General features: G+C 47.1%; 13 protein-coding genes across 13 annotated transcripts; 8 read left to right on the plus strand and 5 right to left on the minus strand. All coding sequences in view use genetic code 12, as the record gives it.

Moving 5' to 3' along the window:
• Window positions 1-178: 178 nt before the first annotated feature.
• Window positions 179-1,573, plus strand: LODBEIA_P60970 (uncharacterized protein; the record flags this gene model as incomplete). The annotated part of the gene is made up of 1 exon (XM_066976502.1): window positions 179-1,573. The coding sequence occupies one exon, from the start codon at window positions 179-181 to the stop codon at window positions 1,571-1,573; it is 1,395 nt and encodes a 464-aa protein (XP_066833035.1).
• A 296-nt stretch (window positions 1,574-1,869) lies between these two features.
• Window positions 1,870-2,192, plus strand: LODBEIA_P60980 (uncharacterized protein; the record flags this gene model as incomplete). The annotated part of the gene is made up of 2 exons (XM_066976503.1): window positions 1,870-2,102; window positions 2,162-2,192. 2 exons carry the CDS (start codon window positions 1,870-1,872, stop codon window positions 2,190-2,192), a joined length of 264 nt encoding a protein of 87 aa, XP_066833036.1.
• A 380-nt stretch (window positions 2,193-2,572) lies between these two features.
• On the plus strand, window positions 2,573-4,759 carry LODBEIA_P60990 (uncharacterized protein; the record flags this gene model as incomplete). Its single annotated transcript, XM_066976504.1, has 1 exon — window positions 2,573-4,759. The coding sequence occupies one exon, from the start codon at window positions 2,573-2,575 to the stop codon at window positions 4,757-4,759; it is 2,187 nt and encodes a 728-aa protein (XP_066833037.1).
• A 257-nt stretch (window positions 4,760-5,016) lies between these two features.
• LODBEIA_P61000 (uncharacterized protein) lies at window positions 5,017-8,247 on the plus strand (the record flags this gene model as incomplete). The annotated part of the gene is made up of 1 exon (XM_066976507.1): window positions 5,017-8,247. The coding sequence occupies one exon, from the start codon at window positions 5,017-5,019 to the stop codon at window positions 8,245-8,247; it is 3,231 nt and encodes a 1,076-aa protein (XP_066833038.1).
• Window positions 8,248-8,283: 36 nt separating this feature from the next.
• On the minus strand, window positions 8,284-10,905 carry LODBEIA_P61010 (uncharacterized protein; the record flags this gene model as incomplete). The annotated part of the gene is made up of 1 exon (XM_066976508.1): window positions 8,284-10,905. One exon carries the CDS (start codon window positions 10,903-10,905, stop codon window positions 8,284-8,286), a length of 2,622 nt encoding a protein of 873 aa, XP_066833039.1.
• Window positions 10,906-12,374: 1,469 nt separating this feature from the next.
• On the plus strand, window positions 12,375-14,429 carry LODBEIA_P61020 (uncharacterized protein; the record flags this gene model as incomplete). Its single annotated transcript, XM_066976509.1, has 1 exon — window positions 12,375-14,429. One exon carries the CDS (start codon window positions 12,375-12,377, stop codon window positions 14,427-14,429), a length of 2,055 nt encoding a protein of 684 aa, XP_066833040.1.
• A 161-nt stretch (window positions 14,430-14,590) lies between these two features.
• Window positions 14,591-15,328, plus strand: LODBEIA_P61030 (uncharacterized protein; the record flags this gene model as incomplete). The annotated part of the gene is made up of 1 exon (XM_066976510.1): window positions 14,591-15,328. One exon carries the CDS (start codon window positions 14,591-14,593, stop codon window positions 15,326-15,328), a length of 738 nt encoding a protein of 245 aa, XP_066833041.1.
• Window positions 15,329-15,427: 99 nt separating this feature from the next.
• On the minus strand, window positions 15,428-15,988 carry LODBEIA_P61040 (uncharacterized protein; the record flags this gene model as incomplete). Its single annotated transcript, XM_066976511.1, has 2 exons — window positions 15,428-15,889; window positions 15,947-15,988. 2 exons carry the CDS (start codon window positions 15,986-15,988, stop codon window positions 15,428-15,430), a joined length of 504 nt encoding a protein of 167 aa, XP_066833042.1.
• A 391-nt stretch (window positions 15,989-16,379) lies between these two features.
• On the minus strand, window positions 16,380-17,822 carry LODBEIA_P61050 (uncharacterized protein; the record flags this gene model as incomplete). Its single annotated transcript, XM_066976512.1, has 1 exon — window positions 16,380-17,822. The coding sequence occupies one exon, from the start codon at window positions 17,820-17,822 to the stop codon at window positions 16,380-16,382; it is 1,443 nt and encodes a 480-aa protein (XP_066833043.1).
• Window positions 17,823-18,599: 777 nt separating this feature from the next.
• Window positions 18,600-20,675, minus strand: LODBEIA_P61060 (uncharacterized protein; the record flags this gene model as incomplete). The annotated part of the gene is made up of 1 exon (XM_066976513.1): window positions 18,600-20,675. One exon carries the CDS (start codon window positions 20,673-20,675, stop codon window positions 18,600-18,602), a length of 2,076 nt encoding a protein of 691 aa, XP_066833044.1.
• Window positions 20,676-21,141: 466 nt separating this feature from the next.
• On the minus strand, window positions 21,142-23,304 carry LODBEIA_P61070 (uncharacterized protein; the record flags this gene model as incomplete). The annotated part of the gene is made up of 1 exon (XM_066976514.1): window positions 21,142-23,304. One exon carries the CDS (start codon window positions 23,302-23,304, stop codon window positions 21,142-21,144), a length of 2,163 nt encoding a protein of 720 aa, XP_066833045.1.
• Window positions 23,305-24,930: 1,626 nt separating this feature from the next.
• On the plus strand, window positions 24,931-26,517 carry LODBEIA_P61080 (uncharacterized protein; the record flags this gene model as incomplete). The annotated part of the gene is made up of 1 exon (XM_066976515.1): window positions 24,931-26,517. The coding sequence occupies one exon, from the start codon at window positions 24,931-24,933 to the stop codon at window positions 26,515-26,517; it is 1,587 nt and encodes a 528-aa protein (XP_066833046.1).
• Window positions 26,518-26,846: 329 nt separating this feature from the next.
• On the plus strand, window positions 26,847-27,548 carry LODBEIA_P61090 (uncharacterized protein; the record flags this gene model as incomplete). The annotated part of the gene is made up of 1 exon (XM_066976516.1): window positions 26,847-27,548. One exon carries the CDS (start codon window positions 26,847-26,849, stop codon window positions 27,546-27,548), a length of 702 nt encoding a protein of 233 aa, XP_066833047.1.
• Window positions 27,549-27,814: the final 266 nt, after the last annotated feature.

The following is a 27,814-nucleotide window of genomic DNA, read 5'->3' on the forward strand; positions in this document are numbered from 1 at the left end:
GTTGGTTTGTTTAGTTGGTTGGTTAGATGGTGGTTTTCATACATCCCGATATTCAATGGAGATGATGCAAAAAAAAAGCAGTGTTGAAAAATTGATGATAACCGCTAGTGGGATCTGTCCAAGTAGCACCGCCATGGTTATCGTAGCTCGACGAAACCCACCAAAGATGAGATTGCCCATGGCTCTCCCCACGCGATCATTGTTGCGACGAGCAATTCACCAGGCAAGCTCACTACCACCCACAATCAAAGAACAGTTGGGCATCCCTGCTGAAGACGGGAAAATTGTCAAAACACACGGCTTTGTAAAGAGTATTCGAAAATCAAAGAATGTGGGATTCCTAGATCTAACCGACGGTACAACTTCGCAAGAGCTAAAAGTCATTCTACGTACTCAGAACCAACCCAAATTCCAAGTGGGCCAATCAGTATCAATCACGGGGGAATGGAGTCGAAGCGCAGGAAAGGGACAAGACAAGGAACTTCGGTATGACCCTGAAAACCCCAGACATTCATACCAGATCATCGGCTCGGTACCTGACGATTACCCACTACAGAAAAAAGTCACCTCGATGAGTTTTCTTCGAAGTTTGCCCTCGTTGAAGCACCGCACGGCAACAATTGCCTCTTTTTATAGACTCCGGTCATTTTTAGAAGGTCAAATGTTGCAATTTTTCAACACGCGTGGTTTCACCAAGGTGTCACCGCCAATCATCACGAGCTCGGACTGCGAAGGTGCAGGAGAAACGTTCAAAATAGCCAAGAGCGAGGACTTTTTCGGCAAGGCTGCCTACTTGACGGTGTCGACGCAGTTGCACATTGAGGCCTTGGCCATGGCGCTCAACCGCGTTTGGACGTTGACGCCTTGTTTCCGGGCCGAGGAGTCCAACACCACGAGACATTTGAGCGAGTTCTGGATGCTTGAAGCCGAAGTGTGCCACGCAAACAGCCTCGAGCAAATCCTAAGTTTGACGGAGGACATGATTAGGTTTGTCACACAAAAATTGGTGGACTCGAAAGATGAGTACCTCCGTGGTGTGTACTTTGATCCAGCTGTCGTGGAAGGTCGATGGCTTTCACTCCTTGGTCCACGCAACAGGTGGCACAGAATGACCTACATCGAGGCGATCGAGAAGATCAATGCAGAACACCAGGCGCGATTGAAATTCGGCGACTCTTTGCTGTTGGAGCATGAGAGGTTACTAGCTCGCGACGGTCCAGTGTTTGTCACTGACTACCCGCAGTCGGTCAAGCCCTTTTACATGTCGAAATCGGCCAATTTTGACGAAACTCATCCTACGGTTGCATGCTTTGATTTGTTGCTACCTGAATTCGGTGAGCTTGTCGGAGGCTCGTTGAGAGAACACGAGTACGAGACCTTGACCCAGACCATGACGCGACAGGGAATGAGCTTGGATGAGATGGAATGGTATACCGACTTGCGTCGTAACGGCACTGTGCCCCATGGCGGATTCGGTATGGGATGGGAACGGTTCATCACCTATCTCTCTGGTCACGATAATGTGCGAGACGTCATTCCCTTCCCAAGAGCTCCAGGACTTTGCAAAGCGTAAAAAAAACACACCTAGAGATGGAACCAATTCTGTTAGATCCTGTAAATACTTTCAAAATCACTAATAAAGACAAATAGCAGTGGTGGTGATCTCTGATCTTCATCTCCGTGTCAAATCTCTCAACATCTCATCCCAATGAGCGCAAACCAACGAGAAAAGACCAAAAAAAAAAATTTGAAATTTCACTCCTTCAACTGAAAGAGCCTTCTTCCCACTTGCAATCTTTTGAAAAGGACCAGACAGGGACAATAGCGCTCTTTTTCGTCTCCAGAAAGATTACCAGATAGATATTTAAGATGGACCAGTTGAACGTTAAAGAGCAACAAGAGTTTCAGCAGATTGTGGAGCAGAAGCAAATGAAAGACTTCATGAACTTGTACTCCAATTTGGTTTCCAGATGCTTCGATGACTGCGTCAACGACTTTACTTCCAACAACTTGACTTCTAGAGAATCGAGCTGTATTGCTAAGTGCTCCGAGAAGTTCTTGAAACACAGCGAACGAGTTGGCCAAAGATTCCAAGAGCAAAAGTATGTTCCACCTCGGAAGCAATCGTCAGTTTGAATGATTGGTACTAACCGTTTTCTAGCGCCTTGTTGATGCAACAAAACCAACAGTAAAAAAGAAAAACACCAAGAAGGAACTTTTGGAACCAGTTGGGTTCTAAAGAGGAAAATCTGGGGTTTAGGGTTTTCGTGGGATGATGATAGAGTGGCAATATGCCTCCCTTCCCAAATCAATAGCTGTATATACAATTGTACGTCTTTTTGACCAGGCTTTTTTTTTGAACTTTCTTCCAACGTAGAATTGGACACTATCACGATAACCTGCTATTTGCGAAAGTAGAGGAGTGGCTACTTTACTTCACCTCTTGACTCTTGAATCGGAGTTTTTTCACGAATTCATCATTCTGCAATAAAAAAAGAAAAATTGCCATTCCCAACTTTGGTGCAACCACTGCTGGGCAAAGATAAACCCCCTACCAACGGGCCAGCGACGCATGACGGAACAAGTCAAGATCAATCCGGATCTACTGATCATACTAGTAGGGGCGGTCATAAACAAGAGCATCAGCGAGTACAGCGGCGACTACCCGGAAAACAAGGCCTCGATCCCGGTGCAACGGTTTATCAATGATTTGAACCAAACCACATACCAATACACGCAGAGTTTCCCCAATGAAAATATAAATTTCCCCCAGATCGACATCAAGCTACTATCGTTCATCATCAATCGGACGTTGTATTTCAAGTTTGTCAGCGTGACGAACGATCTGGTGGTTATTGAAATCAGCGACAAGTATGACTACTACTTGAAGACCATTGTCGCGACTTCGACACTTCGATATTCCAAGTATTTGCTCAATAGCGCAAAGAAGCTACACGAAGCGGAGACGTTGTTGGAACAACGGGATGGCGCGGAGGCGCTAGTGGAGAAGTCGGAATCCTCTGCTGAACTGGTGCCAGAAACGCGGGGCAAAGACAAAGTGGAGAATGTGAACGACGTGGGTAAACCAACTGAGGAACGCGTCGTTGAAAACGGTGAAAAGAGAGACAATGTGGTGGATGAGGTAGATGATCAGGTAGAGGAAGAGGCGCGGGAAAATCCAGAGAAAGAAACAGAAAACAAGAAAGAGGAAGAGGCTGAGGCCGAGGTGGAGGAAGAAACAAAGGAAAAGCCAGAGGAAGAGAAGGAGGCAGAAGAAGAAAAAGCTGAATTTTCGAAAAAAGTGGAGGACGAGGAGGCAACTTCGGCTATAGAAAAGGAGGAACCATCAATAGCCGAGAAGTTAGAAGAATCTGAACTGGAAGAACAAGCCCACAATGCTGACAAGCCTATAGAAGAACCAGCGGCAGAGGAAGAAGAAAAGGAAGCACCGGTTGAACCTGTACTGGTAGCAGCGCCTGACGAAGCTCCTGAGGAATCCGCTGAGGAATCGCCTGAGAAACCTTCTGAGGAATCGCCTGAGAAACCTTCTGAGGAATCGCCTGAGAAAAGACCTGAGGAAAGACCTGAGGAAACAACTGAGGTAACGCTCGAGGTTTTGCCTATCAAAGAAGTAGGGGAACCCCAAGTAGCAACAAAGGAAGAAAAAACCTCTTTCAAGGAAAGCAGTTCGAGTAGCGAAGAAGAAGAAGAGGAGGAAGAAGAAGAAGACGAAGAAGAAGAAGAAGAAGAAGAGGAAGAAGAAAAGGAAGCGGTTCAAGTGGCAAGTGGGAAAACAAGTGGGGAAGAACTCAAGGAAGTGGATAGCCCCGAGGTCGAGGATTTGGTTGCACCACCGAGACTGGAAGAGAGCAGTCGAGATGCAAATAAAGAATCACACGATATCGACACCGAAGAGAAGGTGAAGGTGCCCGTGGATGACAACGCCGACACTCAGGAAATGTCAATGGTGGAGGAAGAATATAATTCCAGAGAGAAGGGCGATGGCAAGGAGGTTGAAGAAGAACGAGAACCGGGTGATGACATGAATGCCAAGGAGACAGGCGAGACAGACGAGGCCCAACCTATTGTTGCAGGAAGGAGGAATGCCAACCTTAGATCTGGAGTGAAACGTTGTCATGAGGAAATGGAAGACCTGGAGGAGGAGGAGGAGACGAAAGACGATAAAGACGATAAAGAGGAGAGGGAGGAGAAGAAGGAAAAGAAACAAGAGAAAGAAAAGAAAGAAAAGAAGGCAAAAGAAGAACTGCCGGACGTAGACGAGCAAGAAGGCGAGGAGCACTCAACCAAAGCCGAGGGCTCGAAAGCTGCGAAAAAGACCCAGGGGAAATCAAGCCACATCCCAGAGTCCAGAAAGCGGTCTCGGTCTCATTCTCCTGCTCCAGTGCAGCTCCAAAAGAAATTCCAAAGCATCGCCGTCAGCCTTCTCAATTCAATCCAAGAGCACAGGTTTTCGTCTCCCTTTTTGCAGGCAGTCAACGCGAAAGATGCACCAAACTACTATGAGTTGATTTACCAACCCAAGGACTTGAAAAGCATTTTCAAGGCATTGAAATCCAAGAGCGACCCACCGGTGTATCTGCTGATACTTGAACTAGAACGAGACGTGATGTTGATGTTTGCCAACTGCATCATGTACAACAGGTCCAACGAAGCTTTGGTTGAATTGACTAGGAAGATGAAGGAGGAAGTTGAGGGCATGTTCAAGATGTTCAAAGAGGCCGAATTGCAACTTAAGTAGCGATTGATAATGTATAACGTCAGCAATAACCACCACCACCATCGAGGTGCTCTTCTTGATCTTCCAGACTGGTTGATGTAGCCACCACGTGACCCTTCAACGGTCGCTCTCTTTTTTTTTGGTTTTTTTTTCACAATCGATAGGTGAGCAACAAGGACAGTACCGGTATTATAGCCCACCGTGGATTGTTTCCCCCATTACAAACAAAGAGAAAGTATATCGAGGCAATTTGGCGAATAGTTCGTTTTTGCAAGACCATGACTGTCCTCCATTCTCAGTTTGTGAAGCAAGCGTCGTTTGAAGTGGAGTATGCGCCCACCCACATCACAAAATGGAGGTCATCACGAACGGGGCTTCAGTTGACCTATATCAACCAGCCTTCACCCATGGTGAATGGGTATTTTGCCGTGGCGACGGAGATCGAGGACAATTCAGGGTGTCCTCATACGCTTGAGCATTTGATATTCATGGGATCGAAAAAATTCCCGTACAAGGGGCTTCTTGACGCGTTGGGCAATCGACTCTATTCCCTGACAAATGCCTGGACTGCCGTTGACCAGACGGTGTACACGTTGACCACTGCTGGATGGGACGGGTTCAAGACGCTCTTGCCTATATATTTGGAGCATTTGTTCCATCCGACGTTGACAGACGAGGCGTGTTTGACCGAAGTGTATCATGTCGACGGCAAGGGGAAGGAGAAGGGAGTGGTGTTTAGTGAGATGCAGGGCATTGAAAGCCAGCTGTGGTTTGTTTCGTTCAAGAGCATGCAGGAAACGTTGTATGCGCCCAAATCGGGCTATTCTTCAGAGACTGGCGGGTTGATGGCAGAACTCCGTCATTTGAAGAGTCTGCAGATTAGAGAGTTTCACCAATCGATGTATCGACCCGACAATTTGTGTGTTGTGATCACGGGGTCGATTGACCAGGACGAGCTATTGGAGATTATGACGGCATTTGACAACGAGATCCCTTCGTTGCCCGCGACGGCGCTGCGAGAGCGGCCTCGGCCGTTTGTAGACTCCAAGCATGACGAGCCATTGAAGGAAACTGTTTTGAAAGTGGTGGAGTTTCCGGATAAGGATGAGTCTACTGGTGAGTTGCTCATGTCCTGGATCGGGTGCAAGGGGGACAACGTATTGATCAACACCGCCGTGGATATGGTGGGTGCTTACTTTACGGATAGCCCGATCTCACTCTTTAACAAGCATCTCGTTGAGGTTGAGGACTCATATGCTGCTGAAATAGCTTACACTACAGACGATTATTATAGAACTGCATTAAATTTCAGTTGCGGCGGTGTGCCGACTGAAAAATTGGAGGAGTTGGCGACTAAGATGAAGGAGTTGTTGCAGTTGCAAACTGAACCTGACAATCTCAATGTCTTGTACATGAGACAGATTATCAACCAACAGAGGCTCAAGTTTATCTCGCAAACTGAAAAGAGCCCAAGCTTGTTCTCAACTGTTGCCATTCTGGATTTCATCTACGGTAAAGACGACGGATCGGACTTGTCCAAGTGGTTGGAAAATTTGAACGAGTACGATACCTTGTTGACGTGGACGGCGCAGCAGTGGTGTGACGTTATCAAGAAATATTTCGTTGACAACCACTCCGCCACGATTATAGCAAAGCCGTCGTCAAAAGTCAATGAACTCCACAAGCAGAAAAACAAGGAGTTGAGAAGATCAATAAAAGAAAAACACGGAGAGGCGGGGTTGAAGATCTTGGAAGAAAACTTGGATGCAGCGCAAAAGTTCAACGATCGGCCTATCCCGGAAGAGATCCTCGTTGCGTTTGAAAAACCAGACCCATCCAAGATTGCGTTCATCAAGACAAACTCGTACAAGGCCGGGTTGACAAAGGGGATAGTGGACTTGAACAGCAACCAGTACATTGAGTCTGGCAGCGAGTTTTGCAATGTGCTTCGAGAAGATACACCTGCAGATTTCCCACTATTTATGCATTTTGAAAGCTTTAAATCGCAATTCACCACTATACAACTCGTCATGTCATCGACCAGACTTCGCCCCGAATTATTGAAGTACATGTCGGTGGTGGAGGAGATTTTCTCCATGTCTATTCAATTGCCAAATGGTGGCAAGTACATTCCATTTGAGCAGGTTATCGCCGACCTTAATCGAGACTTGATTGAATTTCAATTGGATAACGGATACGACTATCAATTTTTGGAGTTGATTAGCATGTCCGTGAAATTTGAAACCAAAAACTACCAGCGGGCAATCAACTGGCTTTACAACATTACTCATTTTGTCAAGTTTGAGAAATCGAGGATAAAAGTCATTATTGAAAAGATTATCAACTCGTTGCCTGACAAGAAAAGAAATGGCGAGTTGATGATGTACTCGTCAGAATTCAGGCATTTATTCACCGACCGGTCGTTGAGAAAAGCTCAGGATGCAATCAACACCGAGGACTTTTACAAGCATCTACTCGAGGAGATTGACAATGACAATTTCGAAAAGATTGCTGCTGATTTGGAAGAGATTAAAACTTCGTTGTTCCTGACCGACAACATCAAGATCATAATCATGGGAAATACCGTTGATTTGGAGAATCCCGTTAGTAGTTGGAGCAACAATTTCGCACAGCTGAAAACCCCAGAGGACAAATTATTCTCGGTGCAACCATTTTGCGACCTTCCGCGCTCGTATCAGTTCAAGTCTGAATTGGGTCAGAAATGCGCATACGAGGCCTACCTCGTTGATATCCCCGCGACGGAGTCGACCCATCTCATTGCAGTGACAAAGATCCCTACCGATTACCTCGACGAGGACATACCGCGAATCTCGCTCGCCATTGAGTTCCTTTGCGCCGTGGAAGGTCCCTTTTGGAGAGCCATTCGAGGCACGGGACTCGCTTATGGCGTCAGCATGAAAAAAAGCCTTGAGATGGGACACTTGACATACACGATTTACCGTGGTTCCGATCCTAAACAGGCTTGGCTTAGCGGCAAGACGATTGTCGAGCAGTATGCTAGTGGAGAGCTTGAAATCGATCCGATTCCGTTGGAGAGCGCCGTTGCTACAATAGTTAACGAGCTTGCCAATAGCCAAGAGTCGAGTTTTGATGCTGCTAGTTTTAAAATCTGCGACAATTTGTTCAAGAGACGGGGTCCCAATTACGTCGAGGTGTTTTTGAAGCAGTTGAATCAATTGACGGCAAAAGATGTGATTTACGTGTTGAACAAGTACTTTGTCAACTTGTTCAAGCCTGAGCATTCTGTGTTGTTTACGAGTTTACCGCTGGATGAGATTGAAAAGATGGGCGATTTCTTCCATCAAGTAGGGTACAATATCAATGTCGAGAGTATCAAAGGTGCAGATGACGATTGTGAAGGCATGTCGGAGGACAATTCTGATGACGATGAAGAAGAGGAAGATGATGATGATGATGAAGAAGATGATGAAGATGATGAGGAAGAAGAAGAAGACGACGACGAAGATGGTGATGATGATGATGAATAAATTATAATAATTGTTCTACCGTTTTCCCGCTTTTCCCTAGGGTATATTGTTTACTGCTGCTTTGGCGGCTTCGACCGCTTCCGGTTTGGCAACCGCGCCCATAATGTCCTTTCCATCTCCTCCTGCTCCTCCTCCTGCTAGTGCTCCTTTTCCTGCGCCTATTTCAGCGTCTGGTTGTTGTTTTTGTACAGCCTCAGCTGCGGCTAGTTCTGCTTCCTGCTGCTTTGCTATAGCATCGATTTGATCCTGGGCCATCTTCTCCGAAGTGTCATCGGCAGCTTTTGCAGCTTTAGCCGCATCGGCTGCTGGTGCTTGTTGTTGAGGTTCGGCAGCACCAGCACCAGCACCAGCACCAGCACCAGCACCAACAGCAACTTTACCATCGCCCACTTTTTCAGCTACACCATCCTGCTTGGCCTCTTGTTCTTGTGCTGCTTTGATATTTTCAACTTGAGCAACTTGAGCAGCTTCACCGCCACCGAGGGGCAAGTCTGTTTTCAACCCTTTAAACTCGGCGTCGGGACCAAATGTGTCCAATTGAAGAAACTTAATGTACTTGCTGATTTTGTAGCAGACTGTCTTTTGGTCAACTTTTGCGACATTGGCCCAATAGTCGGGACTCGTTATTGCTTCACAAACGACCCATTTCGCTACTGAATGGAATCTTAGTTCCCAATCCTTTTTGAGGATAGGTTTGACTTTGGCAACCGAGCCCATGTTTCTTCTAGAATAAGTTCCAAATTCGCCCTCAGCCGAGTTTTTAATGGGGTCAATCTTGGGGTGATTGCAATGGAGGAATAAAATGTTGGGAAGCTTGTATTCGATCAACCTGTGCGCTGTCTCTTCATCTTCAATCTTTTTGTCCTCGAGAAGTTTCTGTTTGTAGGTCATAAACTGTTCCATTAAACGGGTAGTGTATTCTCCCGATTGGAATGGGTTCAATCTCGTATCGAGTTCTTTTGATCGAAGAAAAGTCTTCCAGTCAGAGTAAAACTGCGGGTTATCTCTAGGATCGGTCTGGCCAAGAGTTGTATCGGTGTCTTTGCCATTTTCTGCAATGTAGCCCAAACGGTGGATTTTCTGATTCATCAAGTGGTACCGTTCATTCATCACGTGAAGTGCAGGTACAATGGTTTCTCTATCGCCTTCACCGTATGCGCCTTGATAAATGAGGTCTTCGTACCATGCTTTCGAGTTGATGTTGTAGTAAAGTGCAAGGAGCAAGGAGCGCATGTGCTCTCTTTTGGAAAATACCATTTGCCCAGTTTCAACTGAAATTGGTGAAGGTAAGCCTTCAAAGTCGTGAAAATGGACTTCGGTAAATGGGTCACCTTTTAGGTAATCGGCAAATTTCACATCGTTACCGATTCCAAATCTACCAGTGACTTCGCCCTTTTCCAACCTGGCAATTCTATAGAAAAGGGGACTTGTTAACTTGACCCACAAGTCAGGCCAAAGAACCATCTTTGTGGAGATGTAGGGTTCGGTGTATAACAAGTTATCGACATCTGCAATGGGGAAATTATCTGCATCGATGGCAATGGTGTGGTCAAACGAGGACACCAACAAGCCTAGGATCTTTCTCGAGAATTTTTCATCAATCATGTCAAAGATATCCTTGCCGATTGCATCAGACACAACAATGCATCTGCCATTCAATCTTTTGGGGAGAAGCTCGTCGCAGATTTGCTTATCGTACTCGGCAGGTGTATCCAATATGAGCTCGACTGGTAGAGTCGAGCCTCGATCTCTCAAATTGGTGATTGCAATAAGTGCATTAACAATCATTCCGCCTCCACCATTGATGACAATACCATGTCCGTCAATAAACTGCGTGGGCGGGGTTCCCAACGTCTTGAGTAAGTTGACCACTTTATCATGCGCCGTTTGCAAGCAAACAAATTTATCGGTTCCCATTTTCAAGTTTGATTCACGCAAGTATTTTTCCGAAATGACTCGCGCGTCCCATTGGTAAGTTGGGTTCAAGCGGGATCCTTTTTCCTCAGCGGTAAATGGTTCGCATGCAGGTTTATTGTCCAAGAGAATGTCTTTTAGTAAATAGCGGAAATATTTCTTGCGATCGAAATAGGCTGAGATTGCCTTATTGACGTCCTGCTGGAAAGTTGGTGGGAATGTCTTGAGTTGGTCTTTCAAGACATTGAGGAATGCCGCTGGCCGAACCTCGATTTCATGGCGCTGGGTGTATTGGTTAACCAAACTCTGGAAAAGTTCGTAGGAAAGGGCATTTTGTTTGTAAAACTCGGCGGTGCTCTCCTCCCTGATTTCATCCTTCAACGCCTGCTTGATGTCGTTGAGATACTTCATTCTCATCTCCGTCTTCAACCCCTGTATAATAAGAGGTTTCTCCTTCTTGGTCACTTGGAGCTTGTAGTCTTGCAAGATTTCCTCCTTTTTCGTCTCTTCGAGCTCCTTCAATATCGCCGCCAAGTACTCCTCGCTGTCGACCTTATCGATATGGGCCTTCATCGAAGACTTGCCGCCGGTATAGTAAGTCGCTCCAGACGACTTGGAGTACGTATTTTGGTGCGGGTTTGACGAATCATTCGAAGAAGATAGTATCGTGACATTGAATATCACGACTATGACGATCAAGAGCCCCAATATGAGATACAGCGGCGATATCCTCCGTGTCAACATCACTGTCATCCGTCTCTAATACAAGCCCAGGCCTTTACCACTCCTTGTTGGTAAATGGAAATGAAATGTGTTGCAAAAAAATCGAAAGAAAAGAAAAAGTGGTTGTCTTTTTGCAAAGTGGTGCTGGTAGGGTGTCTGGTCACGTGCATGCACCAGTGTCGTGTCGCCAACTCCGTGCTTGCTGGGCCTCAAACTCGCGACACTGGAGGCTCGAGACCCCCCTATATGGGTATTTCAGTAGATCAACCAGGCAAAAGAAAGCCAGCTTTTGATAAAGCGGAACAGCGGCGTTCACTGCACACTTTGATGGCAACTATGGTTATCTCCATTCCCTTTGTTGTGGTTCTGGTTGTTGTTCTTTGTTTGTTGAGCAATCTATAAATGGCACAATTATTTAGCACCAATTGCAGAGGTTACCGGGGGAGAGAAGTAGAGAGAGAGAGAGGCGCGTATGACATGGGACTTATCGACAAGGCAGCAAGTGCAATGGCCCAATCAGGTAAGTGTTCAGCTATAGATGGATAGAGGGAGGAAAAGAGATGTACGCTGTTGTTTTTGAAAAATTTTTGTTTATTTTATTCATTCAATTAACTTGGCTCCTTGTTTTTGACGTGTGCTGATGTACCTTTAAGCAGGTGAAACACCGCCATATGGCGGCCAGTCTGCGGTGTAGATACGTACGTCTACACTGGTGGGACAGTGCTGAATGGACCCTTTTTTTGCTGTTTGCTAGAGACTGCTGACTTGGTGTCACTGTCCCCCTCTGCCTTAAACATGTGCAGTAGTAGTAGTAGTAGATACACTTGAGTGATGTTTTCTGCATTTGGTAGGTGGCGTTGTTTCCACAGCCCCCTAAGAGTTTAGCACGTGATCTTGATTTTGCTCCTGGCACGTGATTCTCAGCAGCAAGTGCCGGTTACTCTTTTGGGGTTGGTGTGCGGCTTACTCAGTGAGATAAGGATGAGGATACAAGAGAGGTGGAGGGTGAAGCAACACCCAAACGCCGTTTTCGAGTGTGCATATATCCAGACTGTCAAATTCAGCATCTTCCTCTTCATCTCTTTGACAAGGAGTTGTGCGGGTGGAAACACGTTGGTGGTGGTGTTTCCGGTAAAGTTTCCCCCTAGCTCGCGTTTTGGAGCCTTTAAATGTGGCTTTCTCTCCGGCCAGCTCTTCTCAGTGTGCTTGTTTTCCTAGACCATGGTCCTGTCTCCCTTGCCACATTCGAGCTCCTTGTAAGCTGTCCCGGTCCCAACTGTGGTGCACTCGTTGGCTAATGGTCGTCTGACTACAGGCGTGACGGAGATCGCCGCGTCCACAGCGGGAAGAGGAATAAAGGGAGAGAAAGAAAGAAAAAATGGATCGGAGAACTCGCGAAAGGCCAAACATTCACCCTTTCTTTTTTTATTTTACGAGAGGTGATCCGTTGAGATTGTGAAAAAACCGAATCAAAAAGGGTCAGGAATAAAATGAGGACGATGGAGATGGAGATGGAGATGCTGACGGTGAGGAAGGTTGCTGCTGCCGCCTTTTTCGACAATGATCCGGCTAATGTAGCGTTGATCATTGTCTCGTCATCGATTATAGTCCTTTTGTTTCTCGTCATATGCATATACAAGGTGTTTTTTGCCGGGTCAAACACGGGGGAATACCAAAGCTTGTCGTCGTCAATCACCGATAATATCATGGGGTCGTTCCTGAACGATGTTCCCAGGGAGTTCCTCAACGATGAGGAGAGCTTGAGACACTTGGAAGAGCAGTTTGATTTCACCAAATTGTCGCCGGAAGAACAACAACAATACTTGAAAGGTCAGGAATTTACTGTTGTTCGCCCGCCAGATTTCAGCAAGATCCGGGGCAAGACGTTCAGTATAGATGATGAGAAACTCATCAAAGAGTTTGGAATCAATGCCTTTAAATTTGACATGGAGCCAAACATATTGAATCCGCACTATGTTGTTGCCGATAAGACTGAATTGAATTTCAACAACAACGACGAACCTTACTGCACTTCGACTGCTAGTTTGAACTACCCTTTGCCGGTGAGAAACAGGTTGTATTCAGATACCATCTATTTCGAAACCAAGGTGTTTGAATACGCCGAGACGACTAATACACAACATTTTGCCATTGGGTTAATCACGAAACCTTACCCGACATCGTTTAGATTGCCCGGTTATAACAAGTTCTCCATTGCTTACGAAAGCACTGGTAATTTGAAAATCAACAAGCCATTTCCTACTCCGTTGCAGCAGCATCGAGGAGACCATAGTGAGTTTAATGCATTGGTGTTGCCACCTTTGCTGCAATCCGACGTGGTTGGCTTTGGCTATGTCATACCCACTGGTACCATATTCATCACCAGAAATGGCAAAAAGCTATTGGACGTGATGAAGGGATGTTTTGTTGACATGTACCCTGCAGTGGGATGTTTCTCAACCAATGCTAAATTCCAAGTCAACTTGGGGCAAAGTGGCTTTGTTTGGATTGAAGCCAACGTGAGACGTTATGGTTTTGTCTCGACTAGCGATTATAAAAAATTAGCGGGCGATCGTGGTTTGGCCAATTTGCCTGAATATGGCAAGATTAACTCGACAGCCAATGATAAGATTTTGGACAAGGGGGAAGAGTTGCCACCACAGTATGACCCCGAGGAAGAGTTGGATTTCTTTGGCAGAAGCTCTAATGACATCACTCGGATCGGGTCGAGTGCCCAGCACATGAGGCTCAATGAGAAGCCAAAGAAGAACGAGGAGGACGAGGTGAAGCCTCCTGCTGTTGCTGATGATTCTAATGTGACCAATGAGCCTGAGGAAGTGATGAATTTGAGGGAGAGGATTTACGAGCAAAATATCCAGAATGAAGAGGATGAGCGAGATGAGGGAACTCCTTTGCTCCTGGATGGGGGAGACGGCGTTTATGATGGGTACGCTCCTTCCCAAGAGAAAGAACCCTCTTTGGAGCCAGCTGTAGCAGCTGAAGAGGATCGCGAGAACGAGAACGAGAACGAGAACGAGAACGAGAACGAGAACGAGAACGAGAACCACGGGGATGCCCAGGAAGCCGCAGAAAACCAAGTCACGGCTGCACAACCAAAAACTCAAGCACCACCTTCAACCAACGAACCAACTGTTGAAACTTTACCATCTCCAGAACCCCAACCCACGGAAGCAAACCCCGACGCTCCTCAACTACCCCAATCCAGGGAAGCAAACCCCGACGCTCCTCAACTACCCCAACCGCAACCGCAACTGACCGAAGCTAACGCTACTCCCGAGGCAGAGCCCTTGTCAACGTCAACACCACAATCCGAGTCGGTGCCAGCGGAAGGCTCCCCCGCCGTTGAAGACGCCCCACTGTCGAGAGACTCGACGCCCGAGGATGACGCCAACGAAACCAACGAAACCAGCGAAATCAACGAAGTTTCACAATCAACGATAAATACCCCGGGTACCAATACCTCCTCCAACGGCAAGAAGAAGAAGAAGAAAAACAACAAGAAGAAGAAAGGCAAGAAGAAGTAAATTGCACCTGTATAGTTCGTTAGTTACTAGGTGAGTTTTCTTGAGTTGTACGAATGTATGTATGAATCGCGCATGAATAAAAAAAAAAATTCCAAACTGAAATTTCTGAAAATCCCGTGTGCTCTGTTTATCCTAGTCCATAGCACCTACCGAAATTGCAAATGTCGCTCATCATACGCAGGTTCAACTCGACGAGCCCACAGGATAAGAAAGCCGAGGCCGCGAGGCTCGCGATCCAATCGCTAAAGGACGTATCCCTGCTTCTTTCCCCCCACTCCCCATCCTCATCGGATGATCCCGCGACGCAGCCGATTGACACGGCGCCCATTTACGCTGACCCGACGTTGTTCCCGCATTTGAGCATGTTGCACCAGGGCCAAGTCACGCTGGAGCTCCAGCGCAAGTTCGATGGCAAGTGGAAGAACTTGCGTTTGGAGGATAAGAGGTTGGCGTACTATATCGGGTTTGGGAATTGGGGCGTACGGGAGAAGTTCGATAATTGGTCTGCGATGCTGGCGCCGTTGGATTTGCCGTTCACTACGTCTGCTCCCGTTGCGAATGGTGTGGGGGGAAATAGGGGGGAGGTGAGGAGGGTGAGGAGGTTGGAGGAGAGGAAGTTGGGGGAGACGCCGGTGAGGAAGGCCCAGTTTGACACTAGACGGATGGATGGCGCGTCCAAGGTTGTGGTGTTTTTGGTGGTTATGGTTGCGATGGTTGCGGTATACCGGGATAAGAACGTGGGCGAGAGGGGCAAGCCGCAGCCGGTTGTGATTGTTGATCCGTATGAGGTTGAGCGTCGGGAGGCGGAGGAAAGAAAGTGGCAGGAGGAAAGGGCGAGGGTGGAGGCAGAGGAACGGAGGAAAAATGGACGCAAATGGTACTACCTCTGGTTGAAATAGGACCCTCCCCCTTCCCCCCCCCAAAAAAAAAAGGATACAACGCTTGTAAATACAGAATTCTACACCCACATACCTAGGTGAGACCATTTATTCTTACTCTTATTCATCCTCTTCCTCGTCATCCTCGTCCCCGTCCTCATCGGAGCTCTCATCGTTCCAGCTCGTCTCAACAGTTTCTCGTACCCGTTTGACATACTGACTTCGATGGTCCTTGTATAGATTCGCCGCCTCAACGTTGGCAGGAGACGAGATATTGGGGTCGTTCAACAAGCTCTGGATAGAAGTCAAGATACTCAGCACGTCGTAAGTGGGGCTCCATCGATTCTGCAAAATGTCCAAACATAACTCGCCCAGCGCATACACGTTCGGATGGAACATCTCCAGCATGAACTTCACCACGGGCGGCTTGTTGGGGTACTGCTCGTCGAATTGCATGACTAAGCGGAATGTGCCGTCTTCAAAGGGCGTCTCCAGCGGGCCTATTATCACGGCGTTCCATTTCATCACGTTGTCGGGGAGAGGCGACGCTGAGACGCCGCTGGGTGGATCCTGCTGCATTCGCTGGAGCATATGTGTTAGTACAAGGAAAAGGAAAATGGGGAAAGGATTGAGACGTACCTTGAAGTCTCGCATGAGTCTGCGCTTGGCCGGTGTCGACATTGCTTCCTTCTACTTGTTAGGGGTATCGGTGATATCAGTGGTGGTGGTGGAAAAATGGGTTCTTCACTTCCTATTTTTTTTTTCGTTTCTCCGGAGTGAGTAAGTGAGTGTGGGAGTTTGCCACTATTACTGGTGATAACGCTTCTCGATAGCGAGACCAGTTTCCAGAGGTGATGCTGAAATAGAGCCGACTCAAAGGAGCAAGGTTTTCTCAACCGTGTGTAGAGGTGAAACGCGTTTTAAGCCTGTTGACGTCTTAATCAAGACTACAATGGTGGGATAAACGTTCAAAATCTCTTCTAGTCGGGCGTTAATAATTGCAAAAATCCTCTTCAAATCTATACTTTATAAAGCCAGTTTTCAAAACTTTCTCCTCGCCCCTTAATCTCCCTTACTCATGCCAAAATTCAGTCAAGTTGTGGCCAGCACCGTTGAATGCCAAGATGTTTGGTGTGTCTGTTGGGATATCAGTCAAAATGTCATCGGTACCAAATGCAATCAAATTCTTCTTCAATTGTGCTGGGGTAACCCCGTCGGCAGCAACAAAGTATTCCGACTCGGCGCCTGGCTGCAAGGAAAGATAGTACGACAACAAACCGCAAACGTGTGGAGATGCCATCGAGGTACCTGACAAGTAAGCAGTGGCCGTGTCCGAGCCAATATAGGTGGAAAGGATATTCAACCCTGGGGCAAAGATATCGACACATTTACCATAGTTGGAGAAATAGGCTCTGGCATCGGAGATGGTCGAGGCACCCACGGTAATGGCATTCTCGGCGCTTGCAGGCGAGGTGTTGCAAGCATCTTGGTTTTCGTTACCCGCGGCCACGGCAAAATGCAAGCCAGCTTTAACAGCGGCATTGACAGCCAAGTCCAACGCGGGAGACTTGCCACCGCCCAAGGACATGTTGGCGGTGGAGCCCTTAAAGCCCTTGGCGCCCTTCTTGACCGCTTGCTGGTGGGAGTTAGCGGCAAACTCAACTCCTTTAACAACATCAGACATGGTGCCTGAACCGTTGGATCTCAACACCTTCACAGCGACAATCTCCGCCTTTTTAGCCACACCGTAATCCTGCGAGCCAATAGTACCGGCGCAATGAGTACCATGGCCATTGCCGTCTTCGTCAGCGTCGCCATAAGGGACGGTTTTACCCCACACGGCTCTGCCTTGAAACTCAACGTGCTTGACATTGACACCAGTATCAATGACATAAGCAGTGACACCTTCGCCTCCGTCCGTGTCGTAAAGATATTGGTCAAAGCTGCCCAACGAGAGAGGCTGGCGGTGGCTAACTCTTGCCAACCCCCAAGGAGATCCTTTTTGAATGTCAAACTCATTAGCGTAAACCATGGAATCCTTTTCGACAAACTCAACCAAGGGGTTTTTCCTAATCAAATCAATAGTCGACTCGAGGAAAAAGCCATAGTAGCCCCTCAATGAGCCAATGTCAAACGCGTCAACAATGCCGCCAATGCCGCCACCACCGGCCAGCTTGAGAAACTCTTGCTTAAGAGCCTCATCGGTCTCGAGCAACATGTTTTCGCTCTGGGTCGCGGCAACCCATTCCTTGTGAAAGTTGATTTCGCGAACATCGGCGGATTCTTTAAACACAATGATAAATCGGTGGGGGATGATGTTTCTAGTGCACTCTACATTGACAATGGGGGCCATTTTGTCAGCCAATTGCAAACCCAAGTGGTGAGCGGCTTCGTGGCCGGCGTCTTTCAACTTGGCCAACTTGTCCGACTTGAAAACGTCGATAATCTCGGGAATGGTGACACTTGCAGCCATAGTGGCAAGGACAGCGAGTCCAAGAGCTCTTGAGATTCTCATCCTTACGTTCCTCTGTAGCGAGATTAGCTTGTTTCTATGAGTCGCGAGTCTGAATACTTATACAAACAAAAACTGCCGAGACTTGCCTTGCGCTTTTGCTGTTCACTATATAGATATATATAAAAGTTGTCTTTTTTTTGTTTTTTTATGCGTACGCGTTTTCACTCGGTCGAAATAAGGAAAGATAGATGAGTGACTGAGTGAGTGGTTGGTTGCCCAGTTGATTGGTTGAGAAAGTGGTAGAAGAAAGAAAGAAAGAGGAGTATCAAAAAGGGTACAATTTTTGTTGCAATCTCGCTCTCTCCCTTTTAAACGTCGATTGGGGGGAGAGACGGAAATGATACGTGTCACGTGACAGGGTGGCAACAGTAGCCAGTAGATACCCACACTACACACACACACTATAGAGGCGCCGGGGAGCTGATAAGATAAAGGGGTGGGGGGCGCTTACCTCAGGGCTTACATAATGCGGCTTTTGAAAAAAGGGTCGTGTACTTTATTCCTTTTTGCCACCCGCCCTCCTTCCGCCTACCCCGAGAGCGGCTACCAAGTGGGAAAGCAGCCAGTGGGAAAGCAGCCAGCCATTGAGAAGGAGATACACACACACTTGCCAGGAGGGGGAGGGGGCACGGCTCCAGTGGGTGCTCCTTGTCTATGCTTGTTGGTTTCGTGGGGCAGCTAACCCAGCGTTGTCTGTTGTCGATCGTCGGTGATTGCCGAGGGTCAGAGCTCATTCAGTCTGCCACGTAAAAGTCGCAAGAGGTCTATCGATATCTATCAATCTATGCGTTTCTTCACGCCATGTTCTTCCAACCATTCCCTGATCTTCAGCTCGTCGTCGGTGTTTTGCTGTAGCGCTTTCAAGAGAATCTTTGGCTCGTATTGGTCTTCGCAGAGCAACAATTGATAGAGCACATTCTTGGCCGCTACCGACTGGCTCACACAGAACCAAAAGTCGTTCTTGCCACTGCCAGTGGTGGGCGGTTCTTTTGCGTTGATTGGTAGGGTTGGGTGTTGAACGCGTTTCAACAACTTGCTGTTTATCACACCGAGTGCCTCTTGGATCGTGAAGCTGGAGTTGACCTTGCAGTACTCGTTGTTGCACCACGGACTACCGCACCCTTTGGTCATTTGCAACACATAGCGTCGCTCTAATCTCTGTTGAAGCTTGAGGTGCGTGGCGTCATGTTGTGAAACGAATAATGGACCATAGCACATTGAACATAGCCCCAAGAGATTCTCGCTTGAGTTTTGATTGACGCAGTTGGCATTGCGGCATTTCTCAAATACAAAGCTTGCATTCCAGTTAGCCTTGTCAAGTTGATGCACTTGTAAATGTTTCTGTAGATCCTTATGGCGAATAATCTGGTCACACTTGACACACTCGACTGTCTTGTTGCCGCATTCAAACTCGTGCTGGCTCATGTTGTTGTAGACACTTTCATAGCTCGGTTTCCCCTGCGCGAGAATTAGCATGCAGAATCGACACTGGTGTAGTTTCTCAGCACAGTCCAGCGACTTGTGCTGTACAAGTTGGAAAAAATTAGGAAACTCTTGTCGACAGCTGCACGTTTGCGGTGTGTGGTAAAGTTTCTGGTGTTTGAACTTGGTAAACTCGGTGTTTCCATGCACTTTGTTGCTGTTGCAGGGGTGCGCTTCACAATGCCAATGTGCTGCTGGAATGCACTTGTGGAAAATGGCGTTGCATTGGGGACATCGCACATTGTTTCTCAAGCAATGGAGCTCGTGAAGTTGGAGCTTATCCCGCGGGATCAGTTTCAAGCAGTTGGAACATCTTGCTTGTGTGGTGTCTTTTGCGTCGTGTGCTGTGCCGTTAGATTGCGTCTCGTGGGGGTCCTTCACGATCAATTCTACTTCAACTCCACTATGCCACGCAAATGGAGTCACATAGACAAAAGCGCTGTCACTATCACCATCTTTTGAAGTTTTGCTACTTTTGCTTATACCTGGCTGTCTCAATTGCTTGCCAACTGCTTCCCCACTTTCGCTCTTTTCCTGTAGTTTTGAATCCTGATCCAACGTGCTCAACTGCCAATTCTCCAAGCCGCAAAATTGGTCACCCACAATCAAGTCCACGTTAAACACATCCTCGATATTGCCGCCCACGTTCCTGATTTGGAATTCAACATCGCCGCCGGCAGCTCGATCCCACTTGTAAACGAGGGGCACTTCACCACTCAGCTGCAAAATCGGCTTCAACTGCAACGCCAATCTGTCGCCCTTGTGCAAAGTCACCGGTTCCCTCTCCATCATGGACTTTGACCGGTCCAATTGTCGCTGCGCCATAGTATCATCCAACGGCACAACGTCAAGCACAACATCGGTATTGATCAACGAGGCAACTTGGACCTCTCCGCCATTAATCTCCTCAACTAGAAACTCGTAGCGCAATCCACCAGTCTCAATCGTCAATTCACCCAACTGGACCAAAGTGTAGAATTTCGTAATTGTAGCCTCGAAAAAGAACTTGTAGTCTGTAATGTTGGGATAAAACATCTTGGGTTTGATCTTGACTGATTTAGCTTTCGCGATAGTGAACTCTAGCTCGATGGAGATTGTCAATGGGCGCTGGAGTCTCGCGAGGATGGAAGTGGGCATGATGATGCAGTTTTCAGGAGCTGTGAATTCTCGTACCCCCACGTGTAAACTACGACTGTGCGGTGCATCACAGCTGGATAGTCGGAATATTAGTGGTTCCCCCGTGGCAATCTTATCTGAAAATTGATGCGTTATCGACTCGAGGATCGATTGCGGTAGGATGCATTTATCTGAATATGGAGGGAGATGAGCCGTTTCATCTGCAACCACGTTGAGTTGAAAAGATAGGCTCATTTTTCAAACTTATCCTTGAGTTGTAGCTGGTGGCGATTAAAAAATGAAAAAATTTGGGATGGTGGTGCCTCTGCCCTTTCTTAAATACAGATCCCCGATATCTTTGGTGAAATTTACACGCCACCAAAGATCTGAAAATTTTTTAAGTGGTGAATGGAGTGGTGAAAAGTCCACGGGCGCAGGAGCTTATTCACCTATCACGCGATGCAGCAGCTCTATCCCACAACTCAAGCATCTGTCTCTAGGTTGTTGCTTCTTTTTTGTTTGTAAAGTGATCAATTTGGCTTGATCTAGAGATCTTCACAATATCAAGGTTTTTGCGCGCACGTGCATTTTGGCATCTTTCTGGATACCATGGCAGAATGGTAAGGGCCAACCACTACTACTATGTGGGAGAAAGAGATCACAGTGTTCTCTAGATATTCTATTCATGCAAAAATTTAAACAAAGCTTGACTAGCATTATTTCATCTCGCTTCAGATTTGCTATTCTTCATCAAGGACCTCGAACCATCTTTAACCATGGGACAATAATGGCTATCCAAGAGCACATTTTCCCAGAGGGTGGCCGCACCGTAATTGCATCTCTCCAACTTGACCATGGCCTCGTCGTCTCTTTCAATGCCAAGGATGTAGTTCCCCTCTCCGCTGATTCGCTCCTCGGTGTTGTACAACCCTTTCAAATTGTTATCGTATCGACTCGTCAACTTGCCCATGAACTTCAACACCGCCAAGCTGGTCTTTTCCGGTGCTTGCAAGGTGAGAATGTATAGTCTCTTGACAAAGGCAGCAGCCCTGGGAACGGTTCCGTTTTTGGAGCGGAAAAAGATGAAATCGAGACATCGGAGCAAGAGCTCGGCTTTGGTGGATACGTTGACTGCCGGTTTGACCAGTTGCCCTTCTTCTTGAGCTTCTTCGCCGAGCGGATCACTTAGACGCAAGCTCTTGTGGCTCAACTCCAAGTCGGGGTCGAGAGCAATATCGGTGGTGATTTTGTACAAGGTGTCAACAAAGGTGCTAAAGTCGATCGCGATGGGGAGTTTGCCCATGGAGCCATGGTTGAGCACTAACGAGAAGGAGGTCGCGATGCAAAGGAGCATGGTGCGGATTTCCTTGCCGGTATAAATGCCGCCTTCGACATTGTGTTCTTCGATTATATCGAGCATGATCTCGCGTAGTACTTGAAGGAAATCGCCGAGGAGGTCAAAGTTAGACATTTGGCCGAATCGACTCAAACCTTCCAAGACGCTCCCCATTAGTGAGCTTGCATCTTGCCCACGCGCCAGCTCGTCTGTCAAGGGGCTTTGTCCCGCTGCGCGTAAGATTTCGAGATATGTCATGAGGATAAGTTTGAGTACTTCTGCCTGGTACTTTTCCCGCTGTTCCACAGTGATGGCTTGTTGAGCAACTCTCATTTCTTCTTCAATCTCCTTGCTTTCTTTCCTATTCTTTCGTTCCTTTTTGGACAAGTGGACGCGATCTTTTTTCTTCAACTTGGGTTTGCTGGTGGTGGTTGCGTCTTTGTTGCTGTTGGGGTCGTAATCCTCTAATAGCGAGGTTGAAAGGAAAACATTAACGACGGACTCGTCGACTCGGTATTTCTTGTCCTTGATGGTCTTGGTCATGATTTTGATAATGTCAACGGTGATATCTCCATGTTCCTCGTCTTCTTTCAACAAAGTTTCCAATACTCGAATCGATTTGACAAACACGGGTAGATCCTGCGCATGCTTGGGCTTTTTGTTCAACCGTTTAATCAATATGCTGAACAAGTCGCTTCTATAGTTGAAATGGCGCAACGAGGAAAGAGATAGTTCCTGGGCCGCTTTCACGGCCAAATTGCCCTTCTTGAGTTGGTCACTGGTGATCTTGTTGTTGTTTGAAGAGTTGGAATATGAAATTTTGGAGTGCTTGTAAAGCAAATCAATGTAAGACTTGTAATTGACCACCAAGTTCTGTTCAAATTGACGTAATCGCGCCACTTCTCGTGAGACTTTTTCTCTCTTTTCGCTCTCAGTCAAGGCCCGGATGCGGTAAGATGGAGCGAGCGACTTGAAGATGGGGATCATTGCCATGATTGCCAATTGGGACGTCATGAAGTTGCGCGATTCGGACATTTTGCGCAATCGCGTGAGGCACGAGACGTTTTCTTCGGGGTTTTCAATGAGTTTGGATGCTAGTTCGGCAATCTCTTCTTTGGTTTTGATGAGTCTCTCCTGAGGGGTAAGATGAGAGTGCTCATCCTCGTCAACCTCCTCCTCGTCAACCTCATCCTTGTCCTTTTCCTTTTCCTTTTCCTTTTCCTCGTCTTCCTCGTCTTCAGACTGGTCTTTCAGTATCACCTCGCGCATGACTCGTTGGACGGTTCCGTCTTGACGTTTAATAGGCAACGACTCAACCATGTGTTTCTCTTTTAACTTCCGAGGCCTTAGCTCGTAATCCTGCTCTTCATTTTCCCAATTCACGAAACCCTGATGGTCTTGATTTGCAACATCCTCTTCTTCCACTTCCTCTTCGTTGCCTTGGCTGATTTCTCCATTGAATAGGCCCGTCGATAGCTGCGAGTCCTGCTCTTGTTTCACCTTCTTCCGACGTTCTATATCCCGAGACTTGCTCTTCCTCTTTGCCATCTTTTTTTCCGTGTTCTATTTGTTTTTTTATTGTTGATAAATCCAAGTGGATTTTTTTTTTTTTTTTTTTTTTTACAGCATTATAAAACCGTGAATGGATCTCATCTCGCTAACACCATTTGCAAAGAAACGCATCCTTTCTGGGAGGTTGCTCGTGCGGCGCGGAAAAAAAAAGTGCACACTTGGTAGCGTGTGTCTCGATAACCACTGTCACGAGATCTCGAGTTTTGCAACAACAGCAGCAGCTTCGACTGTGCACTTGTATGTGGATAGACCATTCTTGGAGACGACGCGGCGACGAAATGAGTGGATACGAGAGGGGGGGTGCGCTTCAAACAACTTTATCCCCGTGTGAGACCAAACACCAGGCTGGCTTTATTACCGCTCATCATCCTCTCTCTCTGAAGTCACAAGCTATGCGATGGTCACGTGTCAGTTAGATCACGTGCCGGTGGTATCACGTGCTTAAGTCACGTGATAATTAAAAACATAAGATATGAGCTGTTTTTGGAGCAGAAAGTAGTGATGATCACGTGACCAACAAATCACGTGTGGGTGGTATCACGTGCGCCGTGGGTCTCGAGCCATCACGTGACTCACGCACGTGATAATCAAAAACGCATTTTATAATGTAGTTGGTGCCAAAGATCACAAGGGCTCTGATTCTTACGGAAAACAAGAACATGACGCGCAGTTAATATCCGGCTCTTCCTCCAAGCCGTATCCAGTAATAAGTGCAATGTTTTGGTTTGGCGTGAGTTGGTTATGCTACTGCTGTTATGAAGCGATGGCTAAACGATGGAGGAGCGAGCGCATTGTTGATGGTGGATGTGGGACCCCGGCGTCGTATAGACTCGCGAAAAAATAAAAAAACTTATACGACGAGACGATGCGGAACCTTGTGGAAACGAGCGATGCCTGTAGGTTCGTGTTTGTCTCTCCCTTCTTCAACACCGATCCTTTGCAGATTGGGGCCGAGATGGATCTGACGAGTCCTGCTGCTTGGATCGTGGATGTCGAGGAACCCTGTGTCATACCCACGACTCGCTGGGCCGCATTGTAGCTGTAGTTGTGGCGCTTGTTGTTTTGGCTCGTAGAAGCATCGTATGATCTTCCCCGAGGCACCCGTGTCCGAGATCACAACATTCCCGCGGGGCCCGCTTCCGCAGTTTCGGCCAGAGCCCACTAGTGGGAGGTTGAGAGAAAAAAAAGTCAACTGCATTGGTTGTAACTCTAATCTAATTTAATTGCTTGTAAAGTTTACCCGAAGGTGAAACACGAAGACAGATAGGCAGAGACAGAGACGAAGAAGAAGAGGCAAGACGCAAGAAGACGAAGAAGAAGAAGAAGAAGAAGAAGAAGAAGAAGTCTAGCGCTAGTGCAAAACAATCCACCCGTCTATCCAGTTTACAAACACTTTTTTTTTTCTTTGTTTTTTTGGCTTACTTCTTTTCATTCACCAATTGGTTGATTCCATTTCCCTTTGTTTCTTTTCTATATCTAACCCACACTCGTTCACCGGGGTTGGATCCCAATCGTTATCTTGGAGCTGGTCATTTCTTTATAGAGAATTTCGATATTTTTTGCCCTGTCATCTGGCTTTGTTGACTTTGGAAAAGGAAAAAAATGTCGAGTTTCAACATATCGACTCCCTTGTTTGTCGATAGAATCCTCAATGAGCAAACAAAGCAGTTTATCGCCGAGAACCAACATATAAACTATGTCTACAATTTTTTCCAGTCGGTTTCATGGCTTCAAATCGCGGCTACTTTGATTGTGCTGGTGTTGTTATACGACCAGGTCAAATATCAGCTCAACAAGGGCACCATTGCTGGCCCCACCTTCAAAGTGTGGCCCATCATTGGTCCGTTTTTGGAGTCGTTGGACCCCAAGTTTGAAGAGTACAAATCGAAGTGGGACAGTGGGGACTTGAGCTGTGTTTCGATTTTCCACAAGTTTGTTGTGATTGCCTCGAGCAGAGACTTGGCCAGAAAAATTTTGTCCTCGCCCAAATACGTGAAACCATGTGTCGTTGACGTTGCAGTCAAGATCTTGAGGCCTTCCAACTGGGTGTTTTTAGACGGCAAGGACCACGTCGACTACCGGAGATCCTTGAACGGCTTGTTTCTGCAAAAAGCTTTGGAGATTTACATCCCCGTGCTTGAAAAATACATGGACTTTTACCTTGAAAAATTCTGCAACTACGAGGGCGCAAGAGAATTCTTTCCCGAGTTTAGAGAGTTGTTGTGTGCCTTGTCATTGAGAACTTTTTGTGGTGACTACATCACCGAGGACCAAATCGCCTTGATTGCGGACAACTACTATAGAGTCACGGCTGCTTTGGAGTTGGTCAATTTCCCCATCATCATCCCCTACACAAAGACCTGGTACGGTAAAAAGATTGCCGATGATACCATGAAGATTTTTGAAAAGTGCTCAGCCAAGGCCAAGATCCATATTGAAAATGGAGGCAGTGCAACTTGTATCATGGACGAATGGATCTTTTTGATGAAACAAGCTAGAGAAAAACACTCGGACGACCCGGAATCCAAATTGTTGGTGAGAAACTTTTCCGATAAGGAGATCTCCGAGGTGATCTTTACCTTTCTTTTCGCATCTCAAGATGCCTCGAGCTCATTGGCATGCTGGTTGTTCCAAATCGTGGCCGATAGACCAGATGTCGTCGCCAAGATTAGACAAGAACAATTGCGCGTTAGAAACAATGACCCGCTGGTGCCTCTCGATTTGCAGTTGATCAACTCGATGACCTACACCAACAACGTTGTTAGAGAAAGCTTGAGGTATAGACCGCCGGTTTTGATGGTGCCTTATGTTGTCAAGCAACCTTTCCCAGTCACCGACTCATACACTGCACCGAAAGGGTCGATGATCATTCCAACCTTGTATCCAGCATTGCACGACCCAGAAGTCTACGACCAGCCAGACTCGTTTATCCCTGAAAGATGGGAAAACACCACGGGAGACATGGACAAGAGAAACTGGTTGGTGTTTGGAACTGGTCCTCACGTTTGTCTTGGAAAGAACTATGTCTTGATGTTGTTTACTGGAATGTTGGGCAAATTTGTCATGAATTCCCATTTGATTCATCACAAGACTGCATTGAGCGAAGAGATTAAAGTCTTTGCTACGATCTTCCCCAAGGACGATTTGATTTTGGAATGGAAGAGGAGGGATCCATTGGCCGCTGTATAAGACCGTCTTTGCTTTGTTTTAATCCCCCAAAAAATACAAAACTCAGACAGTGTATCAAATTATATACATATATACACATATATATACTCATATATACAAATATTTAATTGATTGTATTGATTCAAAGAAATGCATAATATCTGTTCCTAGCTGGATGGGCCATGGCTTCTCTTGTAGATGTCACGATTGTCGCGTTTTTCAATGTCGCGTTTTGATTAATGCGACAATTGACGTGGTGGGTTTTATTTGCCCTTCGCTGGTACCTTATACCGATGGTGACACTTTCATCCTTGCAAATCCCAGGACCTTTCAAATATATACTTTTCCAAATGTCAGAAGGGCCCAGCGATGGCAATGAAGCTCCGCGGGTGGTACTACCTCCGATAGCATACCCCAAGCGCAAAAGAAAGGGACTATTTCTAAAGGATATTGAAAACATGCTCTATGCCATGGGCGACACGCCCTTTTCGCTTGAATCGACAATCAACGCCGTCGAGGACATCCTAGTCGAGTATATCGCCACGCTATCCACACAGATGGTGCACCGCGCCGCGTCCCAGGGCCGACGGAACCGGATCAAGCTCAACGACTTGGCGTTTGTGCTCCGCAATGACCCCTTGAAGCTCAGTCGGATGCTCTACTTCCTTGAGCAAAGCCGCAAGATTGAAAAGGCGAAAAAGATGTTTGACGATGGGACGCAAGATCCAGCCAAGAAGGCGAAAAGCGGACTCAACAACAATGACGACAGTAATGACGACGATAACGACAGCAACGACGACAGCAACGACGAAGACAACAAGGAGGGCCCAGATGGCAAGGACGACGACGAGAACGACGCGGCTGCTGCTGCTGCTGCTGCCGACAACGCGGCAGAGGACCAATTGGGCGAGCCTGTGCTTGACGCTGAGGGCAACATCATCCGCCGCAAGCGGAAATACAAGAAACGCGCCGTCGAGTTGGACGAAAACGGCAACCCCATCAAGAAGAAATACAAAAAGAGGAAACCTCCGGGAACCGACAAGAAAGAGTGACCAAACCCCTGGGGGGGCTCTCTCCCCTTAGGCTCCTACTGCTGTATAAGTCCTGTATCTCATGAGCCCGGGTGACTTGGACCTTGTAGACGTAGATATGGTGGAGATAAGGCCCTGGCCATTACTAAGGATGGGTAGTGTACTTTGCTACAATCCTTCTCCTTCCACTCTTGTGCTGAAAAAGGGGGACCTCTCACATCAACTTCCACGGGAACCGCCATCATTACCACCATTTTACCACCAACCAAGCAACCAACATCCAAGCA

Source organism: Lodderomyces beijingensis (genome assembly GCF_963989305.1).
Source record: "Lodderomyces beijingensis strain CBS 14171 genome assembly, chromosome: 8".
Classification (NCBI taxonomy): Eukaryota; Fungi; Ascomycota; class Pichiomycetes; order Serinales; family Debaryomycetaceae; genus Lodderomyces; species Lodderomyces beijingensis.